Here is a 19,100-nt window from a genome sequence, read left to right as displayed (position 1 = left end):
CTATCATTAAAATACAAGTTGCTTCTTTATGGTAAATTGTGCTGTATTATTCACAAAGGAAATTATAAAGTTCAGCACAGCTTGAGAGAATTTAAGATAACTGAAACAGCTTGATGACGTTGTCAGCGACATTTTTTTTAATCACCTCAAATAGTAAAAAGTGCTCTCAATATAAGGATTACAGAACAAATGTTTTGAGTTCTATTAAGGACAAATTCATATATTTATGAATATATAGGAGAGAAAAAGAAGCTGTTGATACAGTCAGAAATAACTGAGATGCATATTAACTGTTACCGATATAATGGTTCCTAAACTTTAAATGAGATCTACTGTGAAGTACATTTACACTGGATACAGCATCACTGTATTGAAATGTAGACTACAGAGCTATGATGCACTGAGACATAATTGCAGAAATTTAGCTATTATTGCCATATAACTATGTATTATAGACTAACCACTGTTAAATAGATTGCTACTGAGAAAGGATTACTATTATTTGTGCATATCCCAGGCAATGCCATCACAATTATTTTATATATAATGAAATAATTTAAAAAACAAAGGAATGGTTTTATTTTATAAATATTAGATTATTTCTGATCACACCCACAACGTATGTGGTTCAAAATGAACACAATGGAGTGAACATATTCACCCAATATATTGAGGTACCTGCATCCAAACATGCTCCTGGACCATGGTGCCTCTTGTCCAGGCCCAGATCTCTTATTGGGCCACCCCTAGGCTAGTGGGTCCTTGTGCCCCCCTCCTGCAAACACCCTCCCCTCTAGACCACCTTCCCTCCTGAGTGAGCGGATGCTGCTGTTCGTGATGGAGCACTTACATATATAGGAGAGTTCAAGAGCTGAGCGTCCTCAGTGCTTCTGAAAAACTTCGAAAATCTTGCTGCCCTAAGCCCAGGCCTTTGTGACCTTGCCACAAATCCAGGCCTGCTCTTCTCATAAACAGTGTGAGACTGTGCTTATTGTTGCTGGGGAACGCTGGAGCTACTTCTACCCTGGACTTGGTGATAGCTACAGGGTTCCCAACATGGGTTGCGTCTTTGCAATCGTGCAAATTCAACTTTTGTCCACATTCAAAATTGCACATTGAAAAGACCCAAATAAAGCAATTCCTTGCCCTCTAGAACTATTAGATACTGAATTTATATTGGTCTTACATGTTTTCCAATCTGGGAATTCAACTTGCCCTATAATATCTAGCAATTTATAACTTACGGCCCTGTGATATACACACATACAGTTCAGAATAATAACAGTGTGTTTAAAAAAATACTGTAAATAAAGTTCAAACTCCTTATTATAACTTGTATTTCCATACACTCAAAAGCATTGGGAACACTTTCTATTCCAAATCAAAACAAGAAAAGCAATTTATCTTGTGTAATTTTGTGTTATTCCTTTACAGAAAGTGTCTGCATTCTTCATTACAAATTCAAAAATTACATGTACAAAATGAAAAATGTTTCAAGATTTTGCTTTCCTTTGAATCACTGAACTAATATTTAGTTGTATAAGCACTGTTTCTGACCATTCCATATTGTCAATCTTGCTGATCAGGAAACAAGATGTTGCTCATTTACTGGTGTGTTTGGGGTCATTGTCTTGTTGAAACACTCATTTCATGGGCATTTCCTATTCAGCATAAGGCAACATGACCTCTTCCTCTTTTGATGTATTGAAAGTGATACATGTGCTCTGGTATGCGATAAATTGTCCCAACCATAGTATGAGAAACTTTCTCATATGATTATGCTTGCGCCACCATGCTTCACTGTCTTCACAGTGTACTGTGGCTTGAATTCAGTGTTTGGGGGTTGTCTGACAAACTGTCTGCGACCCCTAGACCCAAAAAGAACAATCTCTCTAGCAGGCCTGAATTTGTGGAAAAGCCACCAAGGCCCAGGCCTAGGGGGGCAGGATTTTAAGGGGCTGCATACTGCCCAACCACACCCACATTGGTTCAGAAATACTGGGGATGGGCAGGAGATACAATATTTTTAAACCTCCCTTGCGCCAATCCCCATTGCTCCAAAAATTTGCATTAATAAAGGGGAGGGGACGGGGTGACGAATGACAGCAAGCCTAGGGGCGCCCACTATGTAAATCCGGCCCTGCTCTCTATGCCAGTCTATGTGTTCTTTGGCAAATTGTAACCTCTTCAGCACACATCTTTTTTTCAACATTGGGATTTTGCGTGGGCTTCTTGCCAATAGCTTGGCAAGAAGCTAATTGTAACAGTACTCACAGGTAACTTTAGACCTTCTTTGATCTTCCTGGAGCTGATCATTGGCTGAGACTTTGCCATTTTGGTTATTCACCTATCCATTTGAATGGTAGTTTTTAATTTTTTTTTTTCATGTCTTTCAGGTTTGGATTGCCATTTAAAAGCATTTGAGATGATTTTTGCTGAGCATTTTCTGCACTTTTTTATATGTTTTTCCCTCTCCAATCATCATTTTAATCAAAGTGCACTGTTCTTCTGAACATACTAAAAGAATGGTAACAAGAAAAATATAGTTTTAGAATCTTGCTAATACTGGCAGCCAAAGAGGCTAATTACACAAACTAGAAAGACCAATGGCCAAAAGGACACAAATGTCTATGTAATGCTTAGTTAAATTAAGAGTGAATTTGCATTTAAAAGGGCTGCATGCGAAGGGACTGTTCTCATTGGAGAATTTGAAATGGCTGTTTTGGATAGATAGGGGGCACCAAAGTGTCAGCTTTTATGGAAAGTTAGCTAATACACTGCATGGGATGTTGGAATGTCTACCAAGACATTTTAAAATGGCACACTTTAGGATGCCTTGTACTGATAAGTAATTGTAATACCCAGCAATCAATTGTCATTACCTATATATATATATTCCAGTGCAGATGCACACTGCATAACGTGGCAAAGTGTTTCAAGGCATAGCAGTCAATCAGCTGTTTGCTTTCATAACCTAAACCTAATTGCTGATGGCTTACAACAATGGGGAAACTTTGACCCTGTAACTATTTTGCCTAACATTACTTTAACACTTGATAACTACAGCAGAGGGCAATAAAATAGTGTATCTTTTTAGACATTTAGACATACCTCCCAACATTTTGGAAATAAAAAGAGGGACAAAAAGGTTGAAAAGTGAAAATTTTTCAACCATGCCCATTTTGACCACACCCCCTAATTACAATGTTCATTTTACAAAATTTGTCAGGTTATAAAAGTTTAAACTTATTTCTGTGTTTTTTTTTCAGTTATTACAGTTTTGCTAATGAAGGTGAATTGCCCTTTAAGATGTGAGTCTAACTTTTCCCAAGGGACCTGTTATCTTATATTGTAACAATTTCTTATTTGCTTATCTCAATACATTTGAATTGTTACAAATGTATCTTATCTTCGGCTGTTCTGGGCTCTCTGCCAAAAGCCAATAAAGTTAGAAACTTTGTTTCTTTTTCTGGCTGTTCAGTGCAGAGAAAAATGGGACTTTCTAGGACAAACGAGGGACTGCAAGTTGAGCTGTCAAAAGCGGGACTGTCCCTCTTAACGGGACAGTTGCGAGGTATGATTTAGGCATCATCAGGCACAAAATTTCCTTCCTGTAAATTGCCTTTGTGTGCTTAGAAAACACTTCTATTTGCAGAGTGGTCTGAAGATGGGCAGCACATGAGGATCCCCTGAAACAGCCCTTACAGTAGAAGCTGTGAATGTCTGCATCTAGCAGGGCTCCCACGCTCTATCTAGTATGCACCCCTGAGCACTCCAGTAGTCTCACCTACAGCACTGGAAAATAAGTTCTTATTTGTATCATAGCTGATTTATCTTATTGCCCATATTGATCTTTTTTCTATATATTAGTATCACCATTTTATCAAGAAAATGTTTCAGTCCCTTTTATGATTTAATAAACTGCGAAAACTTTCAACAATGTCTGACATTTCTATAAGAACCGAACCAGTTGTTTATATTTGGAAAGTCACCTGCGCAAAATCCAGCATCTCTTTGCTTGCAGCTGTTTGTCTATAATTTCAATAAAGAAAATGACAGTTGAAACAGAGTGAGATATAACAAAGTGATATCTTCCTCCCTAGATGACGTAGCTCTGGAAAAGTCAAACTCACAGAGGTGCTGGCAGATCTTCAAATTAAATTGGATATAGTGTGTACCTCTAGAGAGTGCAGCAGGAAAGGTTGTCTCACACTGGTTAGGTAATTTGATTTAATCCAAACAATCAGATTTGTTTGCCATAAATCCATATTTATTTTTGCTGGGCCAGTAAACAAGTGCATACTGCAGTTGAAGTAATTTACTTGCTTATTCAGTTTCTCCCTTGTGCCTCTTGGAACTGACTAAATTATCTCTTGTAGCAACACAGAGAGAAAAATACCTTAATGTTTCTTGTTAAGGGAAATAAAGCAAATGTCTTCATGCGCAAGAAAGGTTAAAAATAATAACATTTATTCTCATATGAAAAGATGTTTTGGGTAAAAAAAAATAAGTAAATGACAGGGCATCGATAACATTTGCATTTTGTTGTTATTCTCCACTGCCAATTTAGGGAAGCCATTGAGATCTACTTGGCATATAACAGATGCTGTTTAACACTCAAGTATGATCAAAAGAACACTCAAGTATGTCTGAGGACAAATATAATTAATCTAATTATGCCTCCAATGTTAATTTTGCCATATGAATAAACTGGACCATTGGGGAAATTCGTGAAAGTCATAAAAGAAGTGCAAGGGTGAACAATCATTTTACTGTTTCCAGATATGATGGGCAAGTAGCAGAAGACAATCTACCATAAGAATTGATGTGGCATTTAGGGGGTTACTCCAAAATCTTAGGCTCTACAAACCAGGTAAGTCACGTGAAGTTGGATGCAAAATAAATAAAATTTCTTCAAAGGGAATATCTGTGTAGTTGGTGGCCATGGATTGATGAAGAACATCTTATTTATTGCTTTAAAGAGGATGTTCACTTTTCAATTAAACTTTAATATGATGTAGTGAGTGATATTTGCAATTGGTTTTCATTTTTTTTATTTGTGTTTTTTTTTGTTGCTTAGCTTTTTATTTAGCAGTTCTCCAGGTTGCAGTTTCATCAGTTTTGTTGCTATAACCCCAATTACCCTAGCAACAATGCATTGATTTGAATAGGAGACTGGTAAGAAGTAATTAAAACATTTTAAAAAAAGTTGCTTAGATTTTGCCATTCTATAACATTCTATAACTAAAAGTTAACTTAAAGCTTAACCACCCCTTTTATTAGGTCTAAATAGGCTTAAAGGCTGTGGCTGGAGTAGATCCTGAGCTGTGCAACCATTACTGTGTTTTTTGTAGGAATTATGTGTCATTATCACAACTTACTCCATAGTAATTTATTCATTTCTGCTTTCCTGCTTTTGTAAGTATTTGTCATTTGAAGTTCCTAAACCTGACTGTTTGCCAACCTGACTGCCCAACTTAACCTGTAAGTTAGAGTTTCTAATGCTAACGGACTCCTGCTGCACAAATATGGCAGCCCCCTCATAGAGGAACAGGGTAGTAAGAAAAAAAGCATCAGGCAAATACTTTTATGGCAAAATTATAAATAGCATTCAAAGACAATGTTCTGATAATAAATAAAGGCTATTTTCTGATGTCAGTATATCTTTAAGTCTACCAATAAACCCTTTAAACATTTGATGAACCCAAAAGTCTGGTTTTGCTTCCAATAAGGATTAATTATATTTTAGTTTGGATCAAGTACAAAGTACTGTTTGATGATAAAAAAAGGAAGAGAAAAAAGGAAATAGTTTTCAAAAACTGGATAAAATGGGGTCTACAGAAGATGGCCTTTCCATAATTCGGAGCTTTCTGGATTATGGGTTTTTGGATAACAGATCCAATACCTGTATCTACGTTTTGTATTATTTGAAATCACAGCTTAGTTATATACAGAACTTGTTGGTGCTACATAGATAAGATACATAAATGATGCTATATTATATTATTTATTTCATATTTATTATATTATTTTTGTCCTAGCATGAATAGGAGTTCCCTTCACTCTTGCCACACTCTTTGGGATTGAAAACCTGTGAATATGAACAGCCTACAATATATTCAAAATAAGAGAATCTGCATTGGGATATGCATTCTCAGCACTGAGCTTCATGTAAGGAATTGCAGAAATACAGTACTCAAGAGGAAAATAAATGTATACATTTAAAAATAATGAGTGTCTATGTCATGCAGAAAACCACACAGCATCATGGAAAGTATCTCCAACACATCTCCATAGTTTTCTGCATGCCATGGTGCTCTTGTTTTTTGCCCCAAGCATACTGTATGTGTTAAAGGGGTAGTTCATCTTCAACTTTTAGTATATCACTGAATGGTCAATTATTATAAAATTTTCAGTTGGTCTTTCTTTTCTATTTCTTGTAGTTTTTGTATGATTTGTCTTCTTTTTTCTGTCTCTTTCCTGCTGTGAAATGGGGGTCACTGACCCCAGCAGCCCATAAACAATTGTTATCTTTTATTACTTATCTTTCTGTTCAGGCTCTCTCCTATTCATGCAGCCTCGAATTCAAAGTACTTACCTGGGTAATTTATACCCTAGCAACCAGATAGCTGCTAAAATTCACTGGAGAGCTGCTCAACAAAAATCTAAACAACTGATAAACTGCAAATAGTAAAAAAAAGTCCAACATATCACTCTCTTGATCATACTAAAAGGTGAACAACCCCTTTTAAGTGTTTCAGTGTGCCAAGGTAGTTTTTAATATTTGTATCAGCCCTTCTTAGCTGTAGCTGGTCTACTGCAGCTGTCAAAGTGCAAATTAAATATGGCAAAGAAATGTATAAAAATACCATGTGCCAGTTCACTCTTTGCCCTTTGCCAGCATGTATGTGAATCTACAAATACAGTAAGAGAATGAAAGAGTATATTGTGCCGTAAGACCTGGGATGGCAAAACTGCTATCTCTCTAATTCATTCTTTAGTTTAGTACATCCTACACATTTACTTATGTACTGACTGTTCCAACAAAAATGTGACTATGCATACTGTACCTATGGCTTGCCATGCAGTAAAGGAAGGCTATATTGGTTATAGATATCATTTATTCAAAGTTTTGCTATTCATTATTCACTGAGAATCACTAGTTGTATGGATTAGGATGTGGCAGCTGTTGAGATAGAAGTGAGGTGATGGAGTGATATATTGCTAATGGAAGGACTTTCTTTAACTGCACACTGAACTCAGAACCCAGTAGATGGAAGATTGATGTCATCACATTCAGTTACCTTAATGGCACAGACACATAGAATGGACACAGATGTGTGTGTGAATGCCAAAGAAGTACCATTTACTTGATAGAAATTGCGAGGGCAGCATAAGTCACTGCTTGCACCTGTTTCCAAGCTACTGTCTACTCAGACAAAATTTGATTCTGATTTGATTCTGAAACATAGCCCTGCAATTCTGGCTTTTTTAAAAAAAATAAAATAAAACAGAATATTGAAAATAAGCTCCAAACTGTGGCTTTTTTTAAAAGGACAAGTGATACCATACAGTAAAAATACTCTTTATTACATGTAAAGTTTGAATCTCTAATCCATTTGGGAGTCATTCCAAGTGAGCTGCCCTATTGTTGTCTGTGTCATTAGTTCAGTGTCCATCAGGTCCATTTGCTGCATGCAGCAGAGAAACAAAGAGCTGCTAAATGGTGATTTCTGATAGCATTGCACTGTATTTATTTTACCATTTGACAATACAGGTCATATAAAAACATTGTAATTGTTTTAGTCTCATATTTGTCCCTGTGAGATTTCTGTCGCATTAACCAATATTATAATCAGGGCTGTATTAGAGAAAAAAATTGGCCTCAAATTGAGAAATGTTCTACCTGCAGCCCTCCAGATACTACTGAACTACATCTACTAGAATCCACCTATGTTCGGAATTGTCCTTGAACAACAGCTGACATAAATAAAAAAAATACCCAAGAATGATAAAAAATAGTGTATAATGTAAAAACAGGTGCAAAGTTAAATACAGTTGCCCATTGCAACCAATTAGCAGGTAGCATTTACTTGTGAGCTGATTGATCTGGAAAAATTGTGGATTATTATTACCAAGTACATTTTCTGTCTAAGATCTTTTTTTATTTCATAGTACAGTCAGTGTCAGACTGGGATTCCAGGGCCCCACCAGAAAACGTACTATATTCTTCCATTGTTATGCATTTTTTCCCATAAAGAAATAGGGAATGACCATGAAATAGGCTAAATGGTATGGGCCCACCAGGAGTTTTCCTGGTGTCCCGATGGGCCAGTCTGACACTGAGCACAGTACATGGTGTATATATACAACACATATAATTGAGTGGTAATCCATCATCTAGTCCAGATGCCATTAATGAGTCATGAAGATACTTTTCTCTTGAACTGGCCATATGTGCCCAGGTTTAGTTGAGCAGTTTGGTCAATTTTGTGTATAGTACCTATCAGTAAAGTTAGAGGGGGTTTCAACAGACCATCTTGCAATACTGTCAGATCACAGATAAGCCACTCTGTAAACTGTACCTGCTGATGCTCCATATTGATGGATACACAGTGCATCTGCAGAACAGAAAGTGAAGTTTTGATCCTTCTGGCTATGGAGCTGATCATAATCGTAATCAAGGGCACCCCTACATGTGTATCATCACCATCATATAGTATCTGACTGTTTGGCCTCCTGATTGGTTGGGTGTTGTGGAGAAATGACTATTGTAATGCCACCTTTTCTAATGGTCAAACTGGAGATAGCTTTAGACTTCTGTCTGATGTATCTGTCAATTCAAACTTAACTAGAAATAAACTAAATAAAGGGTTAAACTTGATGGTGTTGTCTTCTTTTAACTTTCTTAATAGGAAGGGATCCAGCAAAAATGCCTTCTCTCTTCTGCCTCAAAGCCAACCTTGTTGTTATCTTTAAAGCCTATTTTAGGATTGCAATATTATATTTATTTAATTTATAGTTGTCAAAAAAGCAGGAGCTTTTATTTGATCATTTTTCAAATAACTTCATTCTGTCAGTATCCTGACAATAATCCGGATAATAAAAAGGTACTGTGTACGAATATAAATGTAAACTTCATGACATTTCCACTGGGAGGAGAAACACAAAAAACCCCCATAAAGTTGAGATTGATTGAGACAATGAATACGTGAAAATAGAAGAAGGGGGGAAATCTCTTACATCGGTGTCAGGACCTTGAGTCGATTATTTATAAGAACAATGGCTTGGGAAGAAAGCATTGCCTTTGCTGAGACAGAGAATGGGCTTAAGAATTGTTCACAAAACCTTGCATTAAAGACTAGTTAAATAACAGTTCATTGACAAAGGGGATATCATCTTCGTACACTGTTAAAAAAATAGTGGAATAAACTACACTGTACAAATTCATACCAAGCTAAAAATGCAGAGGAAAAATTAGGCATCGTTTTAAAAATATTCAAGAAAGATTACAATTTTTTTATTGAATTTTTACTTGAATGCCTTTTGCCATTACTGAACAAAATTTTAAATATCAAATACAGTAATAGAACAGATAGCAAGATGTAACAGCAAAAGGACTTTGGATGCAGGGGTGTCCATAGCAAAAGCAGCAACCTAGAATGAAGGAAATTATTAGGATTAGCATTTCCCTGTCTATAGCTCACCTCATCAAAATTAGAATGTCACACAAGAAATGGTTCTCAACTATGCTACAAAACCAGTAGCCAAGAAATTTGAATGTAGTTGTTTTTTTTTTCTTTTGAGTTCTGTACAAATAATGCTAATTTATATTATAATTTTGATATATATGTTTATAAAAATATATAAATTGAAAATACTTAATACATACATAATACTTTGTACATTGATGGTAATAACAGTTTTTTATGTTCAGCGCAAGAAAAGATGAGGAATGGTGTGGAGTCAGCTGCTTGCTCAGATTGAACACCCCTGCCGAAAAAGTTTGGGATTGTCACATAACAATAGCTTGATTTATAAACAATACATTTAGGGAAAAGCTTTAAATACAGCAACCTGTGAACCATTGGTAATCAGTTAAAAACAAATGGTAATTTTGGAAAGTCCTTCTTCCTCAATGCACTCTGCTTGATGCTTAGAGGACAATGTCTTTAAGTCTCTTAACTCCCAGAGAGTCTTTTTCTCGACATTCTTGCAGTAAAGGGTTGATTTCATGCATTATGTTTTCAATGTACACCCCTCTAGGCTCTGCCTCTGTAGGCCGAGAAGGACCATTGTTTACAAACTGCTCCACATCCTGGTTGCCAGGGCAGTGCATTATGTTGTACGGTGCTGCAGATTTTAAATGCAAGGGAGAAGTGATTGGGCTGACAGCTTCACAGCCATTCCCTGCTTCACGGACAATACCATTCACTTTAGGGCTGCTGACTGGCAGATCAACTGTCCTTTTCCCCTTTAAAGTAGCCCTATCATCAGTAGTATTCTCACTGCCATCTTTGCCAAAAGTTGCAAAAGTTCTTTTGGTTTTACACTCTTCAAAAGGCTCTGTGTCCACAGTAGATGCTTCTATTGACAATGCAATGACATTTCTTCCATGCTCCGGAGACTTGGCGCGACTTGGGATGGGGACCCTCGGCATCCAACATCTATCGGAGTGTCCAAGAATCCGGCATTCTTCTCTGCAATGGAAGCCTTCATTCTGATCTAAAAAAAATATATGTTTATAAGTATTTGATTTGTCACATTCAATTCCAAGCTTAAAAGACACTATCATAAAAATAAAGACACTTTATTTTGCCCTTGGGCTACCATAAGTAAATGCTGACATATTAGTAGAAAATGAGCACTCAAGGGTCTTAATGAAAAAGCAAAAATACTAATTTATTAGATCAATTCGTTGACCTACTAAATGAGAGACATTCTTGAGAAAGGTCCCAGGGAAGTGTGAAAAATTGACCTAATAAAATTGTATATTTGCTTTTTCGTTAAGACCCTTGAGTGCTTCTCACTCATATGACTAGTTATAGGTGGTTTATAACAGACTGGGAAATGTTTGATTTGGTCATGATTTAAATTCACCTTCTTTCACCAAGGATTCAGGGATTCGGGGCAAATCCCAAATAGTGGATTCGGTGCATCCCTAAAATTCACACGTACTTTCAAGTTTCATTCTCATTGTGGTTAACAATAATTAATGTTAATGAGATTGTATTGTATTTAGGAAAGTACACAAACTAGGTGTAAACATAGAATAAAGCTTTGAGACAAGCAACTCCTTCATAGCTGAACAGACATGGACATCTGTCATTACATACTGTTTATAAAGATGTTCATAACGTTTGAAGATGTTTGTAACAGTAAGTTTATTCTTATCATAAATATGGGCTGTTGCCTAAAAAGTTGTGGAAACAAGTTTTTCTGAACTCAAGTCAGTGTTTTGGAAAAGTTTAAAGAACATTACATATAAAAGATTATTAAACAAAAGGAAGCTGTATTATAGTTTATAAATAATGGATTGGCTGATGATGCATTTCATGCTTTTAAGTGTATTTAAAGGATCTGAGGCATTCAAGCATGAACTCATATGGGAACAAAATGTTCAATGTATACTTTTTCTTTTATTCTCTTTTACACAAGTTATATGTATAATTTGGAACAACAGAGTCCACATATAGTCTCTTAACTACATAGAGGATAGAATGCTTGAGTTAAAGCAGGCCCACCATTGCTTAACAGTAAAAACCTAATCATAATCTCCACTAATGAATACAGTTAACCGAGCCCCACGAACACATAAGCCCTAGGGACAAGTACAGACCAGAATGGCCAGCTCCCAAAATTAAAGATAAACAGTAATAATATTTATAGATACAATTATCAGAGGTACACTGTATAAATTGGCAGTTTGTTTTGGATAGATTTAGTGTTCATCTTTTTCCCTGAAAGTACATAATGAAGTATTACAGCCCTAAAAGTCTATGTTTTTCTCAGTGGCTGGCAAACGTCATGCTTTAGCTTTTGTATGTGTGTGTGTGGATATGTGACTGGGAAATTATGAAATACAATTAAAATGGGTGGCTGCATTGTGTTTTTCTGTAAAGGTTATGACACTTTTAAGGAAATGTGAATAAGAGCTTTTTCATGGTTGAAGAAATAATGGTGTACAGAGCCTCTGAACCGTCACAAGCCTCACCCTTTAAACGGCAGGGCTTTTTAAGGAGTGCCATACTGCTATAAAAGCTTTTTACGGTCATTTTTCACCTGTAAAATGCCTCTTTTTATGCTATTTCACTAAGAGGGCATATTTAACAAACATTTAAGTGCATGAGCTTACAGTATTTAAAACGGCTGTGTAGAGGCAACTACACTTACAGCTATAAAGAACAAATAGTGAGGGAACAAACAGTAATACAATTTAGTGTAAATGGTAAACAAGTGGACAGCTACTTTATTATAATAGTTTTCTGATCTATAACATGGACATATTTTTTCCGAGCAGGAGTGTTCATACACTGAATAGAAGTCACTAGGGAAAGCATGGTGAGTGGTGGAATCATTGGAATGAGCAGATGTCATCTGCAGATTAAGACCTCATCGAACCATAATTAGCTACTAACGTATGGTCCTCTGACACTATACAGCTGTTTACCATGCTTCAATAGACTAGGAGAGGTGTTTCATTCTGTACTAAGAAGTAACAGTTAGGGGTAGTTGTGCCTTATAATGGTACAGCATGCTCCTGAGATTAAGACAAAATATGTATGCCATACACGGTGCAGAGAGGTTAAATCATATTATAGTTGACAACTCATAAAAATGTGATCCAACTATAGATCCCATTGCTATGGGATATTTAAAGTCGTATTTATCAAAGGGTGAAAGTAAAAGTTCATTCCAGGTATTGGCAACACGACATGTTTTGGGTCAGAACCCTTTATTTGTGATCGGCGAATTTATTTGGCAGGCGCAAATTCGCTGTGAATTTGTGCGTTTCGCCGACACCGGCTAAATTTGCCAATTTGCTAAAAAAAATATTTTCACCGCCGCAGATGGTTCCGCCGCTGGCGCCAATTATGATGCCAGCGACGATTAACAGATGCCCATTGACTTTAATTGGCACCAGCGTCAACTTTAACTCCAGCTCCCATTTTGACGCCGAATTGTCGCCGGGGTCAAAATCAACTTTTTGCAAATTTTTCGTCAGTTTTGCAAATTTCTCATAAAATTTGCGAAATTCGTGGTGAAGCGACACGGGACAAATTCGCCAATCACTACCCTTTATTGATAAAGGGTTCTGAGCTGAAACATGTTGTGTTGCCACTACCTGGAAAAATGTTTTGCAGTTTTGCTAGAATTCCTTTTCCTTTCAATTTCTGATGTTTTGTTTGATTAATTCAGCTGTTGCACAGAGCAACTAGAAGAAATTGGACGTACCACTTTCATTGTTTTGTACTGACCACCAACCCCATTTTTTTTGTTTTGGACTGTGAATGAAGACTTTTAGTGGCCCTCAAGTGACCCGCTGGGATTGCATGGCATCTGCAAGGGTTTGTGTGAACAACTCCAGACTGATGCCATTACTTAAATCAGAACTGATGTTAGATCTAAACCCCCATCCACACATTTATGTGCATACTGACCAATATGAATCAGGATGTGACAATCCTTTGGTGCCTCACAGGTCAGTCAATCAGATCAGTGCAATTTGATAATTCCAATAGAGAGGACACTTATTAAAATATCCAGTTGACTGGAACAAGCGGCTGATCAATCAAAATAGGCAGCCTTTTTGTGGTCACCCTAATGTCAAATCCCAGATCTAGTACAAACGCAACAAGCTATGCAAAGGCAGCAAACTGTCACATTAAAGTGCATGTTTAAGTTATGTACTATGAGTGGTGTTAACACAGCACCATCCTAGGAGAATAATAAACATTTATTTTCTTCTAACCACTTTTGCACAAAAGCAGTCTATACAATACTATACATAAAGCACTCTGTGTATTGATTGGCGAGAGCCTGTTAATAAACACTACATTTCCTAGAATATTGGCATTATTTGTGCTTAAGGTACAGAAATACCGTGAGGGGGGCTAAAGCGGATTTACTTTTGTCCACAATGTCTCAAAAGGGATTAAACTAATCCTCCATCCTCCCATCTCCCCTCCCTAAAGCATTCACAGGTACCACCACTTTCTAATATCAAAACAGGGGGGTTGTGGGAGCACTCTAAAGGCTTTAAAGTATATATATAAGTATAATAAATGCTATTGCATATGTACCCAAAACAGGGGTTATTTTGTTACAAAGTTATGATCATAAACCACCACTTTCTAGCCACCTAAACCATACACATGGCAGCTAGTGCCTTACTATTAAGAAAAATAAACAAGCACACATAATAGTAATAATACAATATAATTATCAGAGCATGTCAAAATCAACTAACAAGCTACATTTATATGTGTTTCATTTTATGCTTAATATCCTCAGTAGAAATAGTTGCATAAAATAAAGACTCAAGTAGCTTTAGAATGATTTTTTTTTTTTTTTTTTTATAAATCAGCTTTTGTGCTTAGAACTAAAAGTGGGATTATATTATGTACAGACAGAAATAATTAGCAGGACCAGACGAATACCAAAGTGCATTCTCAAGCAATAGTCTTCAAATGGAAAGCAGCGCTGCTTGTTTCATTGGCATAAGCCTTGCTTACATCCACAGATAAAAAAATAAACCTTTCAAAAAGAATCCTTTTATTCCAGCACAGCTCGATATCTTTTCTTAATACAAGGTTTAATAATACAGTTCAGTATGATGGGACTCTATACGGCTATATACATTCATCCTGAAAATCAAGTGTGTGTGTGTGGGGGGGAATATCAGCGTGTATATATTTTCATTAATCTGAATTTGACAGAAGAAGCTTGGGAGCAAATCTATTCAATATAAAATGTGTTCCGCGTTTACATTTATTTTTGCAATAAAGCTATCTCTAGGCACTTTAGATTTCATTGGAGAGTGCAAAGCTTTTTTTCACATTGCCTTCAATCTTATAAAGCTCTTTTACAGCCATTGTGAGCTATATATTGGCGTGTTAAACCTGTGCCTGCTAAATCCATTCATTTTTCTACCACACATGATGCAGGCTAATAATTATTCACATCACACAATACACTGCACCAAAATATGAACGGCTTATGCTTGCAGAGAATTGGTGATGTAAAGGAAAAAAGTACTTTGGACTGAGAGCTTGAATACTCATTGGCTTAAAATGTACAGTACATTGTCCTTTTTAGAGCAAAACAAGTTTTTGTTTTTTTTTTTTTAAAAATGGGGATCCTCAGTGCAAGAGAAAGGGTCCCTGTCCATTTAATATTTTTCTTAAGAATTACAAAATATTACAATATATTTTAAGCTCAGTTCTCAGTATGTATATTGTCTTTGACCTAGAGCTTTTCAGCACCTTTAAGTCAGACATTTAGGATTTAAAACTCTGGGATCTGACAGCCCTGTCAAAGAGAGAATAGATGGTGCTTGTGTGTTTGCCTGTATGTATGTTTGTATTTGTAAAGGTCCCCTTTCCACTAGCCGGCTGTAAATTTTCTGATAGAGAAAAATAGGCTGCTTTATCCACCATGTTGCACACAATGGTAAATGCATCAATAATGTCTATTTTTAATAGCATCATATAGCCTGGTTAGTAACAGAGATCACAGAACATATTTGACAGCATGGATCATATTGGAGTTTTTATATTATTTACATAGGAGAGCCAGCAGAGTTTGCCTACTGGATGTAACTGTACTTGTTTAAACTTTGCAGACCATGTGGGCTTTGGACATTTCTTTATATCATTTGTAGACTGTGTGCTCAGAATGGCAGAAAGGTCAGCACACAAACAATGGTCAGTGGTTCAGACACTGGGATTCTTTTACCAACCATATTGTTTGAATTCTTGCACAGTCATGTATAAAATCTTCTATCTTGTGGTCCTGAAATCACAGACTTTTCTCTTGTGTCTAGTGTTGAATATCTCAGCCAAGATAATATGGCAGCCCCCATATTTATAAATGAAAGGCTATTTAGGTGTTAAGAAATGATGGCGATTCTGCTACTGGTTTAAAGAATGCCAATGGTAAACCACCTTTATATCTAAAAATAAAACATCCCCATCCATTGAACATTATGGTGGCACTCTTTATATAGAGAGCTACACAACAATGTTTAGCTGGTGAAGCATGCAGGGAGATGAAGTCCCCAAAAGTGTGCAAGCAGTTAATGTTACTACAAGCATAATGTTTATAACTCTCAGTTTAATGCAGAAAAGATTGAGCTCAACATTGGGATCACTACAATATGTGGATATTGGGATTAACCTAATGGTAATTGCATATTTATATGTTATAGACACAAGCGGAAAAGAGTCTTCAGAATATCACTGTTGATTTCAGATGTATCACAGTCCTCAACCAACTAATATTCCATTGCAATGATTTGTCTGAAATTAGTTTAATCTCTTAGCGAAAACATTATGTATCCCAGCAATTTTAGCTATATCCATTATACTACATCATGCTTGTCCCAGAAGTGGAGGGCTAAATTTACTAAAATGATAGTCTGCTAGTGTTTTGCTTGTGTAGTATTTTCTCATCTCGCCGTACACATGGCATTAGAATTCCTCCCACATGTAACTACAGTGGATAGGTTATTACTCCCATAATTGAGGTTAGGTTAGAAAACACTGAATTCCACAGTACTGAATCAGGAATACCAGCAAACTAAATTTCCCATTAGCATAAGCGGCGAAACAAGGGCATCATTCCTCTGAATAGGTTGTAATGGCTGCTGTAGAAACACTTGGTTCACAAGGACAAACACAGTTTAGGTCAAATGTAGATCAATATTGCTGTTCTCTTTTAGCGGGTGGAGAATATTTCTGTCCCATGAAACCTGATGCTGCCATTCCACATCAAGGAGAAGACTCTTCATTAATATATCACCCAGTCTTTGAAAAACAGTGATCATGGCTTCCTTCATCATGGGCAATGGAATATCCAGGACAAAATAGCCATTAACTTAGTGGCTATATAATATCAAAATAAATTTCAGTTGGTTTCTATTGATCCCTTGCCTCTGAAATGGAAAACAATCCTATTCCTGATTTATAATCTTAGAAAATTTAGACATTAGAACAGTTCACCTTAAAAGCTCTGCATTTTGTCTTCATTCTATAGTCATTTAAACAAGATAATGATCCCTATTCATGGGAAGATATTGCTTGCTGCTTTGGCCTTTCCTTATCAGACTAGCAGCCCATCTATAGGACTTAAAGAGGTGCCTTTCCTGGCACCTTTATTTGAAATTATGTGACTCATTGAATGGACTTGGGCTGAAACTCAGCAGTCCAAGTCAAATTAAATCACTGATCACAGTGATTGAAAATAATATGCAAACTGTTAAACTATTGTACTCAAATACAGAGGAAATGTTCTTTGAACCCCCTCCCTAAAGTAAAACATGGCTGGTGTCATATAATGGACTAATAGCAGTAAATGAGCCCCCATATTTTGTGATATGATCATTGCAGAAGTCACAAGATGGAAACTGGGCTAATATTTGTCATAGTTAATCTAAAACACCCGAATACTAAAATACTTTTTATAATAATAAAAACTCTACAAAGTTACTGTAGCTACATTCAGCAACATGTCAAAACCTCCTATCCCCAAATGGGACAACTCACCAAATAAAGCTGCTTTATATTTCTGTCAGGCTTGTTGCTTAAAAGAGGTTTATAGAATCAGGGATGACAGAGGGGAAGACATGTGACATTTTCTGACCAACGGCAGAAAGAGGTGTTTTTTTTAGAAGTAGAAGAAAAACAATGATGAAGGGAAATTCTGAATATTTTACAAAGGATGGGAGGAAGTGGCACTGGCACGGCAACTTGTTTTTCTGTAATATATATTTATTATGGAATGCCCATTTCTTCCATGACATTGTTACTTTATTTGAGCAATCGGGTTTTTCACTTGACTGGGCAATCTAAGTCTTAAGCTACAGGCATATAAATCTACCAGCTCATTTTATTGGCACATGAGATAACAACCCAGTTTTGTTTTTTCTAAAATCTGATTTGTAAACATAGTGTCAACACCTCAATTTGCGGTGTATTGTATATTTAGTCAAGCACACATATTCTTAAAAGTAAAAAAAAAAAGCTAAACACCAAGGAATCAGAAGACCAAAAATGAAGCAGGCCAATAGTCTCATCCATGCATTCCCTCATATATTATTCATTTATCCAAAATATGTCATCTTCTTTCAAGAACAGTCCTCCAATCTGATTAATGTAAATGTAAACAAGTGTATTCATAGGCAGGGTTTGTAATAACTTAAAGCAACACTAAAAGCTAAATGTATGTTCCATTGCAATTACATTGGCAGCACATAGTTTAATGAAAGTTCTCTGCACTCAGAGTCTCTTTCAAGTGCTGCCAGTGTCATTAGATCATCAGATCATGCCCCGACTGTTATGCTATGCCCTCAAGCCTTTCTACTCTGCTAGAATTTCCACATATTTCTTAGAATAAGGAAAGATGTTTAATGGAACAAGATGTGGCTGGATGAAGGCAAGGCAGATGCTTCAAGCTGAGTCAGTAGAAGTTAGGATTGCCTTGTGATGCAAATAAAATTATGCAGCCTTCATATTCCCATTAGACAAGGATAGGAAACTAAGGAAGTTCATACTTTCTATACTAGAAAACAAGAATTAAACCTACTCCTTGTTATGCACATATAAGGTAATTACATATTGTTATAATGTGTGTTTAGTAACAATCATTATTATTATCATAATATTTATATTATATACTATCATAACCCGGCACTTTTCTCTACCTTTAACACTCTTCTTTTTCCTTTTCCATCCCCTCCATGCATATCTGTCTCTGCTCAAGATATTGCCAAGCACTTCAAAAACAAACACGATCAGAAGTGACATTACACTACTCAACCCCCGTAGACTTCCACCACCCTCCCTCCACACTCCCCAGTCTCTCCTGTGCTCCTTCACCCC

The 19,100-nt window shown here is 36.4% G+C and overlaps 1 protein-coding gene across 2 annotated transcripts in view; it reads right to left on the bottom strand.

Annotated features, from left to right (window-relative positions):
• Positions 1 to 7,727: 7,727 nt before the first annotated feature.
• Positions 7,728 to 19,100, bottom strand: part of LOC108700113 (protocadherin-19) — a 125,051-nt gene continuing 113,678 nt past the window's right edge. For both annotated transcript variants that reach the window (XM_018232996.2, XM_018232995.2), the window contains one exon: positions 7,728 to 10,725. In XM_018232996.2, the coding sequence (XP_018088485.1) occupies positions 10,157 to 10,725 (569 nt within the window). In that variant the 3' untranslated portion in view covers positions 7,728 to 10,156. The remainder of the gene's footprint in view (positions 10,726 to 19,100) is intronic.

The sequence above is a fragment of the Xenopus laevis genome, chromosome 8S (genome assembly GCF_017654675.1).
Source record: "Xenopus laevis strain J_2021 chromosome 8S, Xenopus_laevis_v10.1, whole genome shotgun sequence".
NCBI lineage: Eukaryota > Metazoa > Chordata > Amphibia > Anura > Pipidae > Xenopus > Xenopus laevis.
Note: the sequence above shows the minus strand (reverse complement) of the source record. Positions and strands in the feature narration are given on the sequence as shown.